General features: G+C 46.5%; 2 protein-coding genes across 11 annotated transcripts in view; both read left to right on the top strand.

The window, feature by feature from the left end:
• LOC118711856 (protocadherin gamma-C4) overlaps nucleotides 1-16,286 on the top strand; it is a 107,063-nt gene that overhangs the window by 18,454 nt on the left and 72,323 nt on the right. The window contains exons 1-2 of one of the 10 annotated variants that reach the window (XM_036425290.2): nucleotides 141-639; nucleotides 9,916-12,291. The exons of 5 other annotated variants lie outside the window; for them this stretch is intronic. In XM_036425290.2, coding sequence (XP_036281183.1) covers nucleotides 595-639; nucleotides 9,916-12,291 — 2,421 coding nt within the window. In that variant the 5' untranslated portion in view covers nucleotides 141-594. Of the gene's footprint in view, nucleotides 1-140; nucleotides 640-4,929; nucleotides 7,718-9,690; nucleotides 12,292-12,949; nucleotides 15,727-16,286 lie in introns of those variants that run through there. 4 more of the 10 variants (XM_036425298.2, XM_036425288.2, XM_036425297.2 and 1 more) reach the window with 4 other exon arrangements.
• Nucleotides 646-3,438, top strand: LOC118711860 (protocadherin gamma-B6-like; the record flags this gene model as incomplete). Its single annotated transcript, XM_036425305.1, is given in 2 exon segments — nucleotides 646-2,718; nucleotides 2,721-3,438. Coding segments are annotated over 2 exon segments (2,394 nt in total), but the record flags the coding sequence as incomplete, so codon positions are not given.

Raw genomic sequence — 16,286 nt, 5'->3', positions numbered from 1 at the left:
ATACCACTACACCAGCGGCGCTGATTAAAATATCTTGGATTTGCTTCAAAATAATGAGAGAAGGAAATATATATTAAACAAAGATGGCTTTTGTTAATCATTGTTGCATTTGGGTAATGGGTATATGAAGATTCAATAATAATGCTCTCTGCTTTAGTATAAATTTGAATTATCCCATAATAAATTTCGTGAAAACACTAAATATATAGGCATCCTATGTAAACAAAAATTGGGGGCTATTATATAACTGCACTTTTGAAGAGAGAGATATCTTCTGGAGATAAATTGGATTCAAGAGTAAAATGCCAGACTGCAGTTCCACACAGAGCCTCTGGGCGCCGCTGTCGGCCAGTGCAGGGCGAGCGCTGCTGACGGCCGGCATTCTTCCGCCGATAGCTTAGGATTTCCTGCGCAGCCACCGACACAGAAAGAAGGAAACCCCCTACCACAGTGAGGCTCCTAGCCGCGCAGACTCTTCTGCACGAACGGATTCCCAGCTATCTGTCCTAGGACGAATGCTCTACCAGTGACTCTGTGGCTTGCGTTTCTTGGCTTTCCAGAAAGAGTAGGACCCAACGAGAACTGGAGCTCGCGATGGGAGGGAGCTGCGCGCTTAGAGGCGGGGCCGGCCGGCCGCAGGTACTTTTCCCCTTCCTGCTGCTTTTGTTCTACCGCGCGTTCTGCGAGCCGATCCGCTACTCGATTCCTGAGGAGTTGGCCAAGGGCTCGGTGGTGGGGAATCTCGCCAAGGACCTAGGGCTCAGTGTCCTGGAAGTGTCAGCTCGGAAGCTGCGAGTGAGCGCGGAGAAGCTGCTTTTCAGTATAGACAGGGAGAGCGGGGACTTACTGGTGAAGGACCGAATAGACCGCGAGCAGATTTGCAAAGAGAGAAGAAGCTGTGAGTTGCAGTTGGAAGCAGTGGTGGAAAATCCCTTAAACATTTTTCATGTCATTGTGGCTGTTGAGGATATTAATGACCATGCCCCTCAATTCCATAAAAAGGACATACATTTAGAAATTATTGAATCTGTATCCCCAGGTGCACGAATATCCCTTGACCCTGCCACTGATCCCGACATAAACATGAACTCAGTTAAAGATTATCATATAAGTCCTAACTCTTACTTCAAGTTAATGGTTAGAGTTAATTCCGATGGCGGCAAATACCCAGAGTTGTCTTTGGAGAAACCCCTAGACCGGGAGGTGCAGCGGTCTCATCGCCTGATACTGACGGCCTTGGACGGAGGGGACCCGCCACGAAGTGCCACCGTTAGAATAGAAATCTTTGTCAGGGACACCAATGATAACCCCCCGGTATTTAGCAAGGATGAATATAGAGTCAGTGTAAGTGAAAATCTGCCCCCCGGATCCTCCGTGCTGCAGGTGACAGCCACTGATCAGGACGAGGGGGCCAATGCCGAAATAAGCTACTACTTCAGGAGCACCGCTCACAGTACGAGGCACATGTTCTCATTAGACGAGAAAACGGGCATGATTAAGAATAACCAGTCATTGGATTTTGAGGATATGGAAAGATACACCATGGAAGTGGAAGCAAAGGATGGAGGTGGTCTCTCCGCCCAATGTAAAGTAATAATAGAAATCCTGGATGAAAATGACAACAGCCCAGAAATAATCATCACTTCTCTCTCGGATGAGATTTTGGAGGATTCCCAACCAGGGACGGTCGTGGCCCTCTTCAAAACACGGGACAGGGATTTCGGAGGAAATGGCGAAGTCATGTGTATTATAGAAGGAGACGTTCCTTTCAAGATTTACTCCTCTTCTAATAATTACTACAAGCTGGTGACAGATGGGGCCCTGGACCGAGAACGGACCCCGGAGTACAATATCACCATCACAGCCACAGACAGGGGCAAGCCGCCCCTCTCCTCCAGCAGAAGTGTCACCCTATACATCAGGGACATCAACGACAACGCGCCGGTTTTCCAGCAGTCAGCCTACCTGGTCCACGTGCCAGAAAACAACCCGCCAGGGGCCTCCATAGCGCAGGTCAGCGCCTCGGACCCCGACCTGGGACCAAATGGCCAGGTGTCCTACTCCATCGTGGCCAGCGACCTGGAGCCGCGGGCGCTGTCGTCCTACGTGTCCGTGAGCGCGCACAGCGGGGTGGTGTTCGCGCAGCGCGCCTTCGACCACGAGCAGCTGCGCGCCTTTGAGCTGACGCTGCAGGCGCGCGACCAGGGCTCGCCCCCGCTGGGCGCCAACGTGAGCCTGCGCGTGCTGGTGGGCGACCGCAACGACAACGCGCCCAGGGTGCTGTACCCGGCGCTGGGGCCCGACGGCTCCGCGCTCTTCGACACGGTGCCGCGCGCCGCGCAGCCGGGCTACCTGGTCACCAAGGTGGTGGCGGTGGACGCCGACTCGGGACACAATGCCTGGCTGTCCTACCACGTGCTGCAGGCCAGCGAGCCCGGGCTCTTCAGCCTGGGGCTGCGCACGGGCGAGGTGCGCACCGCCAGAGCTTTGGGCGACAGGGACGCGGCCCGCCAGCGCCTCCTGGTGGCCGTGCGGGACGGGGGACAGCCACCCCTGTCAGCCACTGCCACTCTGCTGCTGGTCTTTGCTGACAGCCTACAAGAGGCGCTGCCAGACCTCAGCGAAAGCCCTCAGCCCTCTGACCCCCAGGCTGAGCTGCAGTTCTATCTGGTGGTGGCCTTGGCCTTGATCTCAGTGCTCTTCCTCCTCGCGGTGATTCGGTGATTCTGGCGGTCGCCCTGCGCCTTCGACGCCCTTCTAGTACCTCTGTTTGGGGCTGCTTTCAACCTGGTCTCTGCTCCAAGTCTGGACTTGGGGTTCCCCCCAACTACAGTGAGGGAACATTGCCCTATTCCTACAATCTGTGTGTTGCCCAAGCTGGAAAGACAGAGTTTAATTTCTTAAAATGCAGTGAACCCTTGCATTCCACTCAAGACATAGTTTGCGGTGATTCTTCTGGGGCCTTAATTTCACTTCAGAGTGGGAATGATTTGAGTTCGCATCCTGAGACCCTAACACCGGTGAGTTTCATTTTTGTGTAGTCAGTAATATTCTACTAGTTTCTCATATTTCAAGTGTACTACTTCATTTTTATATCTAGAATAATTTTTAGAAAATCCATTAGTAATCACCATCTTGTCTTCTCAGTGTTCACTTTAGCTGATTATATTTTTCAAGATATTTTACTTGGTTCAGAAGTTGCTCTATAATTTAAAAAGAATGTTATTCAATTAGAGATATCTTTTCAAGCTGAGATTAGCAAAACAGAGGCAGTGGTCTTGGCTTCTTACCAAATAAATACATAATAATCTAAGTTTGCTAAGATTTAAGATAAAATTTCTATATCCTATTTATATGTTTTTAAAGTTTAATAATATTCAGGCATTAGTTATATATCAAAGCATATGCTCCTTCCAAAAGAACCTTTATTGCATACAATCTTATAGGTGTTTTTAGATTTCTTTTTTCACTATTTTAATAATTTATAAAACTGTAAGCATTTGAGAGGTAAAGTGAGAAGATCCATGAATTCCTGAGATTATATGCGAAGTTATAGATGTATGATGTATTGTTCTTGGGAGAGGTGTCAAAATTTTGTTTCCATTGCCACAGTTTCTATGGTCCCCAAAACTTTTTTTAAAATATATTTTTATTGATTTTTTACAGAGAGGAAGAGAGAGGGATAGAGAGTTAGAAACATCAATGAGAGAGAATCATCAACCAACTGCCTCTTGCACACCCCCTACTGGGGTTGTGCCTGCAACCAAGGTACACGCCCTTGACCGGAATTGAACCCCAGATCCTTCAGTCCGCAGGCTGACGCACTATCCACTGAGCCAAACCGGTTTCGGCTGGCCCCCAAACTTAATACTAACTACTCTGGCTGAATTGTTTTCTTCAACTTTGGTCCTTCTGGCTTTCTTCTTATATTTACTTGTCTTTTTGGAGCTTAAGTTGTACTCTTCCAATCTTCTTTCCTCTCCATTGCAAGGTCAAGAATTTCCAAAAAAGCTAATGAAATGTTCTTGCCTTTTGTGTTCAGTCTCTGTCTTGGATTGTCTGGTATACAAATCTTTGAAAACTAAAGATAAAATCTATAAAGAGTTACATATGTGGGACATAGTGACATAAACACTTTGAATATGTGTTCTCTGTATGAAAGAAGTGAACCTCTAAGCCCTTCATCTTTGAAGGGAGAACTGCTGCTGGGTTGATGGGCACATATTATACAAGTGAAGGTATGTGTAGCACTTTACTTTGGGCTCCAGTACAAAGTGTTAAAAGAAGAGAATATTTAAATTGGCATTAGTGCTCTAATGAAAACAGGCCATTTGACATAAACACTTATTTTTTTAAAACCTACATCACTATTTCTAAGTTTTTTTTTAAATTGTAGCACTTGAAACTCCTGTACATATATCTCCTCCAATTACAATTACAATACATGAGACATATCCCTCTAGTTTTTTATTACCTTCTCAATTTATTTAAATAGGTCAAATCAACTTCTAATAATATATATCCCAAATAAGATACATTAAGAAGATTAATTGAGGCTCAATAAAACTACTTTAGAAAGCAATATTTTGAAAACCTTTTATACAATCTTAACAGTAAACAAGCTTAATTAGTTAATTAAATCTGAAATAAAAATATTTTAAGTAAATTGTTAGGGGCATATCTCAGTTTCTATCTGAATGTCTAGACATAATTGAATTGTTTATATCTAAATTTAAAATAAAATTGTAAAACTTCTGAATATATTTAGAAGCTCATAGGAAATATTGTAAAATAAGCATTTCTTACCTCTGAATATGTTTCTGTTGAAAAAATAAGTGTTGAGATACATATTTCACGAACTATTTTCATTTAGCATTGTATAGTACTTTCATTCCAATTTATTCTATCCATTAAATAAACCTACTAATAGTTTATTTAATGATATCAGCCGAGAAATCAAAGAAGTAATGTAAAATAAAATAAAATCTCCAACAAAGAGTAGCGTTTGTTTTCTATGGTACAAATAGTGGGTGCAGTAACTTCTGAGGACTCTGGGCGTCGCTGTTCACCTACTAGGAAAGAATCACAGCCAGCGCTCCATCCGGATTCTCAGGACTCCAACTACACAAAAGCTCCGCAGTTCCTACAAACCGGCTCCGGGCTGCAGCGACACTCACCTTAGAATTTAAGGTGCTCCACCTACAGAGACTCCTTGCAGCCAGAGAAAGAGAGAGGGGCCGGCCAAAACACGCAACGTGTCCAGTGAGGACATTGCCAGAATTCCGTGACAACAATGGCCGCTCAAAGGAATAGCTCCGGCCGCAGCGCGCTGGTTCTGCTCCTCCTTTTCATCGGTGCGCCGTGGGAGTCTGATGCCCGGCAGATCCGCTACTCGGTGCCTGAGGAGCTAGAGAAAGGCTCCTTCGTGGGCAACATCTCCAAGGACCTGGGACTGGAGCCCCGGGAGCTGGCGGAGCGCGGAGTCCGCATCGTCTCCAGAGGTAGGACGCAGCTTTTTGCTCTGAATCCGCGGAGTGGCAGCTTGGTCACGGCGGGCAGGATAGACCGGGAGGAGCTCTGTGCCCAGAGCGCGCGGTGTCTGGTGAGTTTTAACATCCTTGTGGAAGATCGGGTGAAACTTTTCGGGATTGAAATAGAAGTAACTGACATCAACGATAACGCCCCCAAATTCCAAGCGGAAAATCTAGATGTAAAGATCAATGAAAATGTCGCACCAGGGATGCGTTTTCCTCTCCCGGAAGCTGTTGATCCGGATGTGGGCGTGAACTCCCTACAGAGCTACCAGCTCAGCCCTAGTAGGCACTTCTCTCTAGCAGTTCAGAGCCGTGCCAATGGTGTCAAGTACCCGGAGCTGGTGCTGGAGCGCGCGCTGGATCGGGAGGAAGAGGCACAGCACCATCTGGTCCTCACTGCCTCCGATGGGGGTGACCCTCTGCGATCTGGCACTGTCCTCATCAGTGTCACTGTCTTCGATGCAAATGACAACGCACCTGTCTTCACTTTGCCTGAATACCGAGTGAGTGTTCCCGAGAACTTGCCTGTGGGCACACAGCTGCTGACAGTCACTGCTACCGACAGGGATGAAGGCGCCAATGGAGAAGTGACATATTCATTCCGAAAATTACCCGATACACAATTGCTGAAATTCCAACTAAACAAAAATACTGGAGAAATAAAAATATCAGAAAATCTAGATTATGAAGAAACAGGCTTCTATGAAATAGAAATACAGGCAGAAGATGGAGGAGCATATCTTGCAACTGCAAAAGTGTTGATTACAGTAGAAGATGTGAATGACAACAGTCCAGAGGTGACTATCACATCTCTGTTTAGTCCCCTAAAGGAAGATTCACCTCTGGGGACCGTTATAGCTCTATTAAACGTGCATGATCTAGACTCTGGGCAGAATGGACAGGTCACCTGCTCCATAGCGGGAAATCTACCATTTAAGTTAGAAAAGTCCATTGACAGTTACTATAGATTGGTGACACATGGAGCTCTTGACAGGGAGCAGGTATCCTCTTACAACATTACTGTAACAGCCACAGATGGAGGAAGTCCACCCCTGTCGATGGAAACTCACTTCACCCTGCAAGTGGCAGACATCAATGACAATCCACCCACCTTCTCTCATGTATCCTACGTTACCTATATTCCAGAGAACAACCCAAGGGGTGCCTCCATCTTTTCAGTGACTGCACTAGACCCTGACAGCAAAGAGAATGCTCAGATTGTTTACTCTCTAACTGAAGACACTATCCAGGGGGCACCTCTATCTTCCTATATCTCCATCAACTCTGATTCAGGAGTCCTGTATGCACTTTGCTCCTTCGACTACGAGCAGTTTCGTGACCTACAGATGCAGGTAACTGCCACAGACAGCGGTAACCCGCCACTCAGCAGCAATGTGTCACTAAGCCTATTTGTGCTGGACCAGAATGACAATGCTCCAGAGATCCTGTACCCATCTCTTCCCACTGATGGTTCCACTGGTGTGGAACTGGCACCCCGCTCTGCAGAGCCTGGTTATCTGGTGACCAAGGTGGTGGCAGTGGACAGAGACTCGGGCCAGAACGCCTGGCTGTTCTACCGTCTGCTCAAGGCCAGCGAGCCAGGACTCTTCACGGTGGGGTTGCACACGGGAGAGGTGCGCACTGCGCGGGCCCTGCTGGACAGAGATGCACTCAAGCAGAGCCTGGTGGTGGCAGTTCAGGACCATGGCCAGCCCCCTCTCTCCGCAACTGTCACCCTCACTGTGGCCGTGGCTGACAGCATCCCAGATGTCCTGGCCGACCTGGAAAGTCTTGAACCTTCCAACAGCCCTGATGACTCCAGCCTCACACTGTACCTGGTGGTGGCAGTGGCTGCGGTCTCCTGTGTCTTCCTTGCCTTTGTCATCATGCTGATGGCGCTCAGACTCCGCCGCTGGCACACATCTCGTCTACTCCAGGCTTCAAGAGGCAGGTTGGAGGGCATGTCCGCCTCGCAATTTGTGGGTGTGGATGGGGTGCGGGCTTTCCTGCAAACCTATTCCCATGAGGTCTCCCTTACTGCTGACTCTCGGAAGAGCCATCTGATCTTTCCCCAGCCCAATTATGCCGACACACTCATCAGCCAGGAGAGCTGCGAGAAAAAGGATCCTTTGTCTTTGTTAGATGATTCGAAGTTTCCTATAGAAGATACCCCTTTGGTTCCAGTGAGTTCTAATTTTACTCCATTCCTTTCATTTAAAAAGATTATGATTGGTTTTGTTTTTAGGGTTGCAGCTTGTTGATGGGAATCTTTAATCTTTATTCTTTCATATTTTCCCTGTTTCAATTTGCTTCTTGCTAAAATATTCCAGAGTAGAACTTTATTAAGACTATGACTTTGTGTTCTGGTAAACATTTATATAATGGCAATGAAGATCTATTGTCGTAAGATTGTTCCGATTAGTTTTGCAGAGCCTTATCTTTTATAGTTTTGTGCCCTGTCCTTTGGTCAGATGCTGAAATCCTAGCTCTGATTTTGAAGGTGAGTGTGGTAAACATAGGTAAATGTCAGAAACAAATGCATTGACATCACTGGAAACATAACTCAAACACAAGGCCACTCAGTGTTGTCCTTCCCCAGGAGAAGGGCAGAAGTACACCTTTGTGGTTATATTCTTTAAACTATACCTTGTAATGACAATCACTATTCAATTTACTTCCTAGAGACTTAGATTTTTCATCAGTATTTTATAAGAAGTCATAACAATGTGTGCTTAGATTTTTCCAAGTGCAATCATATCTGGTAACACTATAATACTTTTTTTTTTGCCTGTGATTCTAATTTAATACTGTACTGTGGAAGACATAGCATTTTAATTTGTCTTTCCCTGCTCAATCAGGTTTCTAGAAAACATATAGAAGGTTAAATTATGCAAAATTTAAGTTCTCTCTCTGTTTATTTTTCATTTTTTGTTAAATTCTTCAATCTCTAAGGCTGAAAAATATGTATATTGGGGAGGCAGATGGGTTTGTACATGTTCCCAAGTAACAGAGTCAAGGGTTGTGTGCCAAGAGTATTTCAGTAGCTCCTTAATGTAGTGGAAGAAATACCCACCTGAAACTCTGAAATTGAGTCAAAACAAATTTAAAGTCAAGAAAAAAAGTTGTTTCTGTAGGATATCTGATCCAAAATAAGCAGAGAAGCACACAAAATTATTCTAAGCAAATTATCAGTGGAGTTACTGATGAACCCATTTGGGTTATTGAAGATAGTTATGTGTTGGTTTGATCTCTTACTTTTATTGCTAATATTCTTCTAAATTAATATGATAGCATAAAAGCAAAGAGGGTCCTAATGTGTGTCAACATACTTATGAGAACATTTTTTCATGTCATTCAACATGTGCTTAATGATAGGTGTATGGAAGAAAAACTCACCCTTTGAGTCATAGTTATTAACTTTTAAATCATTGAAACTGTCACTTAAAATTTCTGTCCAAGAGAGTCAAAATTATTATGCAGCCATCTCAAATAATTCTTTTATCTTGAAAAAATATTGTTTTTAAAAATAGCTACTTAGACATGGTAACTATTGTAAGCAAATGTTTTAAATATAATTACTTAAAAGCAACACAGGACACTTTATATTATTGTAATAAATATGGCAATGTTTGCATACTAGTTAGTAAATATGGGGGGTATGGATTAATACTTTCTAGCCAATATAAATTAGGATTGAAGACAAAAAAAAGTGGTTTTCCTGCTTATCTTCAGTATTTTCCGTTGTAAATAATTACTCTTAAAAGGAAAAACAATGGCTGCCTCTGGGTGGAAGAACTGGATAGTAGTAGAGCATGAGATAGAGACCTACTTTTCACTTTACAATCTTTTGTGCCTCGTTGACTTTTGAAAAATACTTTTATCTTTTCACATTTATATAAATTTTTAAAATACAAAAATATATAGTTTGATTATGGGGAAAGCATGTTTCATAATGAAAACGGAATCACTGAGGAAAAAGAGTCAAATATTTTAGTTCTTAATATTCAAAGAAAATGATTTCCTGAAATGGAGAAAACTTAGGCTGCGGTTCCACACGGAACCTCTGGGCGCCGCTGTCGGCCAGTGCAGGGCAAGCGCCGAGGCTCGGGAATCCTCAGCCTCTAGTCTAGGATTTCCAGCGCAGCCACCACCAACACAGAAGGAAACCCGCTCATACACTAGGGCTCCGGGTTGTGCAGAAATCTCCCAGCACAAGCGGATTCCCAGCCCCAAGACTGGGGACTCCGCCTGTCCTGGGCTGAATGGTTTTCCAGCGTGATAGTGTGCACTTTCTCCAACTGGAAAGACTGGGACCCAGAGAGAACTAGATCGCACGATGGGAGGGAGCTGCGCACAGAGACGCGGAGCTGGCCGGCTGCAGGTACTGTTTCCCTTCCTGCTGCCTTTGTTCTACCGCGCGTTCTGCGAGCCGATCAGCTACTCGATTCCTGAGGAGCTGGCCAAGGGCTCGGTGGTGGGGAATCTCGCCAAGGACCTAGGGCTCAGTGTCTTGGATGTGTCCTCTAGGAAGCTGCGAGTGAGCGCGGAGAAACTGCTTTTCAGTGTAGACAGGGAGAGCGGGGACTTACTGGTGAAGGACCGAATAGACCGCGAGCAGATTTGCAAAGAGAGAAGAAGCTGTGAGTTGCAGTTGGAAGCCGTGGTGGAAAATCCCTTAAACATTTTTCATATCATTGTGGTTGTTGAGGATATTAATGACCATGCCCCTCAATTCCAAAAGGATGAAATAAACTTAGAAATCAGTGAATCTGTCAGCCCAGGAACAGGAACAATTCTTGACTCTGCAGAAGATCCTGACATTAATATGAATTCACTGAGCAAATACCAACTAAGTCCTAATGAATATTTCTCATTGGTGGTGAAAGACAATCCCGATGGTGGCAAATATCCAGAATTAATATTGAAGAAGACCATGGACCGAGAAACGCAGAGCTCACACCACTTGGTACTAACAGCCTTAGATGGTGGGAATCCGCCCCAAAGTGGCACTGCTCAGATCCGGATCCTGGTAGTGGATGCCAATGATAACCCCCCTGTGTTCAGCCAGAGTGTGTACAGGGTCAGCATTCCGGAAGATGTGCCCCCAGGCACCTGTGTGCTGAAGGTGAGCGCCACTGACCAAGACGAAGGTTCCAACGCAGAGGTCACCTACTCCTTCCTTGGCGTGGCTGGTAAAGCCCAGCACGTGTTCTCTCTGGATTCTGCAACAGGAAACATTGTAACTCGCCAGCGCTTGGATTTTGAAGAAGTAGAAAGATATGTAATGGATGTAGAAGCAAAGGACCGAGGATCTCTCTCTACGCAGTGCAAAATAATTATAGAAGTTTTAGATGAAAACGACAACAGCCCAGAGATAATCATCACCTCTCTCTCTGATCAGATTTTGGAGGATTCCCATCCAGGAATGGTTGTGGCCCTCTTCAAAACAAGGGACAAGGATTCCGGTGAAAATGGAAAAGTCACGTGTAATTTAAGTAGAAACGTTCCATTCAAGATTCATTCTTCTTCTAATAATTACTACAAGCTGGTGACAGATGGGGCTCTGGACCGAGAACAGACTCCGGAGTACAATGTCACCATCACAGCCACAGACAGGGGCAAGCCGCCCCTCTCCTCCAGTACCATCATCACCCTGCACATCACAGACGTCAATGACAACGCCCCGGTTTTCCAGCAGTCAGCCTACCTGGTCCACGTGCCAGAAAACAACCCGCCAGGGGCCTCCATAGCGCAGGTCAGCGCCTCGGACCCCGACCTGGGACCCAATGGCCAGGTGTCCTACTCCATCGTGGCCAGCGACCTGGAGCCGCGGGCGCTGTCGTCCTACGTGTCGGTGAGCGCGCACAGCGGGGTGGTGTTCGCGCAGCGCGCCTTCGACCACGAGCAGCTGCGCGCCTTTGAGCTGACGCTGCAGGCGCGCGACCAGGGCTCGCCCCCGCTGGGCGCCAACGTGAGCCTGCGCGTGCTGGTGGGCGACCGCAACGACAACGCGCCCAGGGTGCTGTACCCGGCGCTGGGGCCCGACGGCTCCGCGCTCTTCGACACGGTGCCGCGCGCCGCGCAGCCGGGCTACCTGGTCACCAAGGTGGTGGCGGTGGACGCCGACTCGGGACACAATGCCTGGCTGTCCTACCACGTGCTGCAGGCCAGCGAGCCCGGGCTCTTCAGCCTGGGGCTGCGCACGGGCGAGGTGCGCACCGCCAGGGCTCTGGGCGACAGGGACTCGGCCCGCCAGCGGCTGCTGGTCGCTGTGCGTGATGGGGGACACCCGCCCTTATCTGCCACCGCCACGCTGCTCCTGGTCTTCGCTGACAGCCTACAAGAAGCGCTGCCAGACCTCATCGACCACCCCACGCCCTCTGACCCCCAGGCTGAGCTGCAGTTCTATCTGGTGGTAGCTTTGGCCTTGATCTCCGTGCTTTTCCTCCTGGCGGTAATTCTAGCCATTGCTCTGCGCCTTCGAAGCTCTTACAATGCCGCCACTGGGGGTTGCTTTGGGTCTGTTCTCTGTTCTAAGTCTGGACCAGAGATTCCCCCCAACTACAGTGAGGGAACGTTGCCTTATGCCTATAATCTTTGTGTGCCTGGGGATCAAACTAACCCGGAATTAAATTTTCTCACATCTGCCGATCATTGTCCAGCCACACAAGATACTCTCAACAAAGATAGCTCTTTAGCACTATTGGCTGGCATTCTAACTCCTAGTGTTGAAGCAAATAAGAAGACTTTTAAACAGGTAAGTAGTTAAAATAATGCTTTTTTAATATTCCAATATGCCAGTATATACCAATATAGTGCTTTTATTTCAAGATCCTATGTTCAATCTCTTGATAGAATTTCTAAAATAAATCCTCGGTCAGACCTATGAGTATCACTGTTAAGACTCAATTTTACAATGCTGCTATCCTTCTAATATTCAAATGCATTCTAAGGTGAGAATATAGAAAAATCTCATGAAATTTTCATGAAATAGAATACACTTTAATTAAGGATATGGAATACAGGTATATTTTATACAATGGTATTTTAAATAACCCTAATGCCATACAAATTTTCTCAAATGTTTCATCTTTATTTTTCTCAATAAGGAACCATTAGTAAGAATTATCGCTATGCATCCTGTCTGATGATTTTGTCAGGGCTGTGCTAGTTCCACATCAACAAATGCTATTCTCTTCAGTTGGTAAAAATTAATAGGAGCCAAATCTAACCTGCAAGTGTTCAGTTCCAGTAATATTTGAAAACGTTTTTTTAAAAAAATTAAACAATTAAAATTTGTTAAAATTTAAAATTAAATTGTTAAAATTGAAAAAAAATAAATTAATCTTTCCCAAATGCTCTTGGTAAACTCGTAATATCACATTATATAACTGTTGTCTAAAATTTAAGCTTTAAATAGGCTGTACGAATGTTTCTCCAAAAGGTGAGTGTATTAACTTACAGAACAGGCACATTTGTTGGGTTTTCTTACTCGTTGCAATAATAAGTTTGGGCTCTAGGCGCCGCTGTTCACCAACCAGGGGATAGGAAGCTGCGGGCTACAAAGTCACTCCCTCCCCTACCTCTATAGCACAAAGCGGAGATGGATACTCACAGATCCTGATGCTGGAAACTTAAAGTACTGACTTTGCTTCGCTCTCTGATATATTTGGATGCAGTCGGCCCGGAACTTTGGAGATACATAGGCTGAGTCAGGAAAAACCGGCTCAAGAAACCTCGGAATATCGGCTCAGCCACTGCCATGGCGAATCAGCTATTACGCCTGGACCGCAGCGGGCTGGCGCTACTGTACATTTTCCTGGGGACGCTGCAGGAGTTTGGGGCCGGGCAGATCCGATACTCGGTGCCAGAGGAGACAGACAAAGGCTTCTTCGTGGGCAATATTTCCAAGGACCTGAGGCTGGAGCCCCGGGAGCTGGCGGAGCGCCGCGTCCGCATCGTCTCCAGAGGTAGGACGCAGCTTTTCGCTCTGCATCCGCGGAGTGGCAGCTTGGTCACCGCAGGTAGGATAGACCGGGAGGAGCTCTGTGAGAAGGCGTCCTCCTGTTTTTTAAATATGGAGATACTCATGGAAGATACCCTAAAGATTTACGGAGTAGAAGTGGAGATAATGGATATTAATGATAACGCTCCCAGTTTCCGGGAGGAGGAAGTAGAGATAAAAATCAATGAGCACGCAACTCCAGGGTCGCGATTTCCCCTTCCTAACGCCAGGGATCCAGATGTAGGAATGAACTCCCTTCAGCGCTACCAGCTCAACCCTAATAGTTACTTTTCCTTGCAAGTTGGAGGCATAACTGATGGGGCCAAGAATCCAGAGCTCGTGCTGGAGGGGACCCTGGACCGGGAGAAAGAGGCTGCCCACCTCCTCCTCCTCACAGCCTTAGATGGAGGAGACCCCATCCGCCAGGGCACTGTCCCCATTCGTGTGGTGGTCGCTGATGTCAATGACCATACCCCAAAGTTTACGCAGTCAGTGTATCGAGTGAGTGTTCCGGAGAACCTCAGCTCTGGATCTCGGGTGCTCATGGTAAACGCAACTGATCCAGATGAGGGAATCAATGGGGAAGTGGTGTATTCATTCCGGGACATGGAAAGCAAAGCTTCTGAAATATTCCAGTTGGATTCTCGAACTGGAGCAGTCTCAATACAGGGGCCTCTGGATTTTGAGAAATATAGGTTCTATGAGATAGAAATTCAAGGCCAAGATGGTGGAGGTCTCTGGACCACTGCTAAGATGTTGATCACAGTTGTGGATGTGAACGATAATGCTCCAGAAATAACTATCACGTCTTCTACTGACTCGGTGCTGGAAAACTCTCCGCCAGGTACAGTAATTGCTCTTCTAAATGTGCAAGATCAAGACTCCGGAGAAAATGGTCAAGTTTCTTGTTTCATTCCTAACAATCTGCCTTTCAATTTAGAAAAGACTTATGGAAATTATTACAAGTTGATAACAAACAGAGCGCTGGACAGAGAGCAGGTCCAGAGCTACAATATAACATTGACAGCTACAGATCATGGAAGTCCACCCTTGTCTACAAAAACTCAGATTTCCTTGAATGTAGCAGATGACAACGATAACCCACCCACTTTTGCTCACTCGTCTTATTCCGCCTACATTCCTGAAAACAACCCCCGAGGAGCCTCCTTCTTCTCGGTGACTGCCCTTGATTTGGACAGCAGAGAAAATGCCCAGGTCACTTACTCCCTGGTCCAGGACACCATCCAGGGAGCTCCCCTGTCCTCCTACATCTCTATCAACTCAGACACTGGCATCCTGTACGCGCTGTGCTCCTTCGACTATGAGCAGTTCCGAGACCTGCAGCTACAAGTGATGGCACAGGACAGTGGGGACCCTCCACTCAGCAGCAATGTGTCCCTGAACATATTTGTGCTGGACCAGAACGACAACACACCAGAGATCCTATACCCTGCCCTCCCCACTGATGGCTCCACTGGTGTGGAGCTGGCACCCCGCTCTGCAGAGCCTGGCTATCTGGTGACCAAGGTGGTGGCAGTGGACAGAGACTCAGGCCAGAACGCCTGGCTGTCCTACCGCCTGCTCAAGGCCAGTGAGCCAGGGCTCTTCACGGTGGGGCTGCACACGGGAGAGGTGCGCACTGCGCGGGCCCTGCTGGACAGAGATGCGCTCAAGCAAAGCCTGGTGGTGGTGGTCCAAGACCATGGTCAACCCCCACTCTCTGCCACCGTAACAGTCACTGTGGCTATAGCGGACAGTATCCCAGATGTGTTGGCTGACTTGGGCAGTCTTGAGTCTCCCACCAACCCTGATGATTCAGGCCTCACTCTGTACCTGGTGATGGCGGTGGCCGTGGTCTCCTGTGTCTTTCTCGCCTTTGTCATCGTGCTGCTGGCGCTCAGGCTGAGGCGCTGGCACACATCGCGTTTGCTCCAGGCTTCTGGAGGCGGGTTTGCAGGCATGCCTGCTTCCCACTTTGTGGGCGTGGACGGGGTGCAGGCATTCCTGCAGACCTATTCCCATGAGGTCTCCCTCACCGCGGACTCTGGGAAGAGTCACCTGATCTTCCCTCAGCCCAACTATGCGGACACGCTCATCAGCCAGGAGAGCTGTGAGAAAAGCGAGCCTCTCTTGATAGTTGAAGATTCAGTTGCTGGTATAGGCAAATGTAATCCTACAAGTAATCAGGTGAGATTTTTTTCCTCCCTTCCAATTATTAGTGTCTCTGCACAAGTCTGTTAAGTGGCTCTTTTGGTAAGCCTATTATGAAAACTGTTGGGGGGGGGGGGGATTCAGTTCATAGAGAGTTCGAACAATACATGTGACTTTGTATATTTTACCTTTATTCAAACTACCATTATTTTCAAAAAGGTTTTGTGAAAGTCATTTTTTTAGCTTGGCATATTTTCTTTTGAGTCCAAGGGTCCAGTTTTGCTATTATGGCTTGCTTTATAGTAGATTGAATTTTAGTAATATTTTTCTATCACTGTGTGTGGCTATCAATGTACACTGGTTATGATTTGCAAACACTTTCTATTTATTTCCCTATTTCAACTTTGCATTGCCTCCATGATTATAATTATATCCTATAATTGCTTTACTTCTAGTGATCAGATTTGACCCTATTGATTCAAAAGCATACTCTCTAGCTCTTTTTCTTATCTATCTATATACTCAGTCACACATGTCCACATTTACACATAAACTTTTCTCTGAGCACAAAAAAAAGTTATATTTTCATTTTTGAT

Source organism: Pipistrellus kuhlii, unplaced genomic scaffold (genome assembly GCF_014108245.1).
Source record: "Pipistrellus kuhlii isolate mPipKuh1 unplaced genomic scaffold, mPipKuh1.p scaffold_m20_p_8, whole genome shotgun sequence".
Lineage (NCBI taxonomy): Eukaryota > Metazoa > Chordata > Mammalia > Chiroptera > Vespertilionidae > Pipistrellus > Pipistrellus kuhlii.
This window is presented reverse-complemented; position numbering and strand designations above follow the sequence as displayed.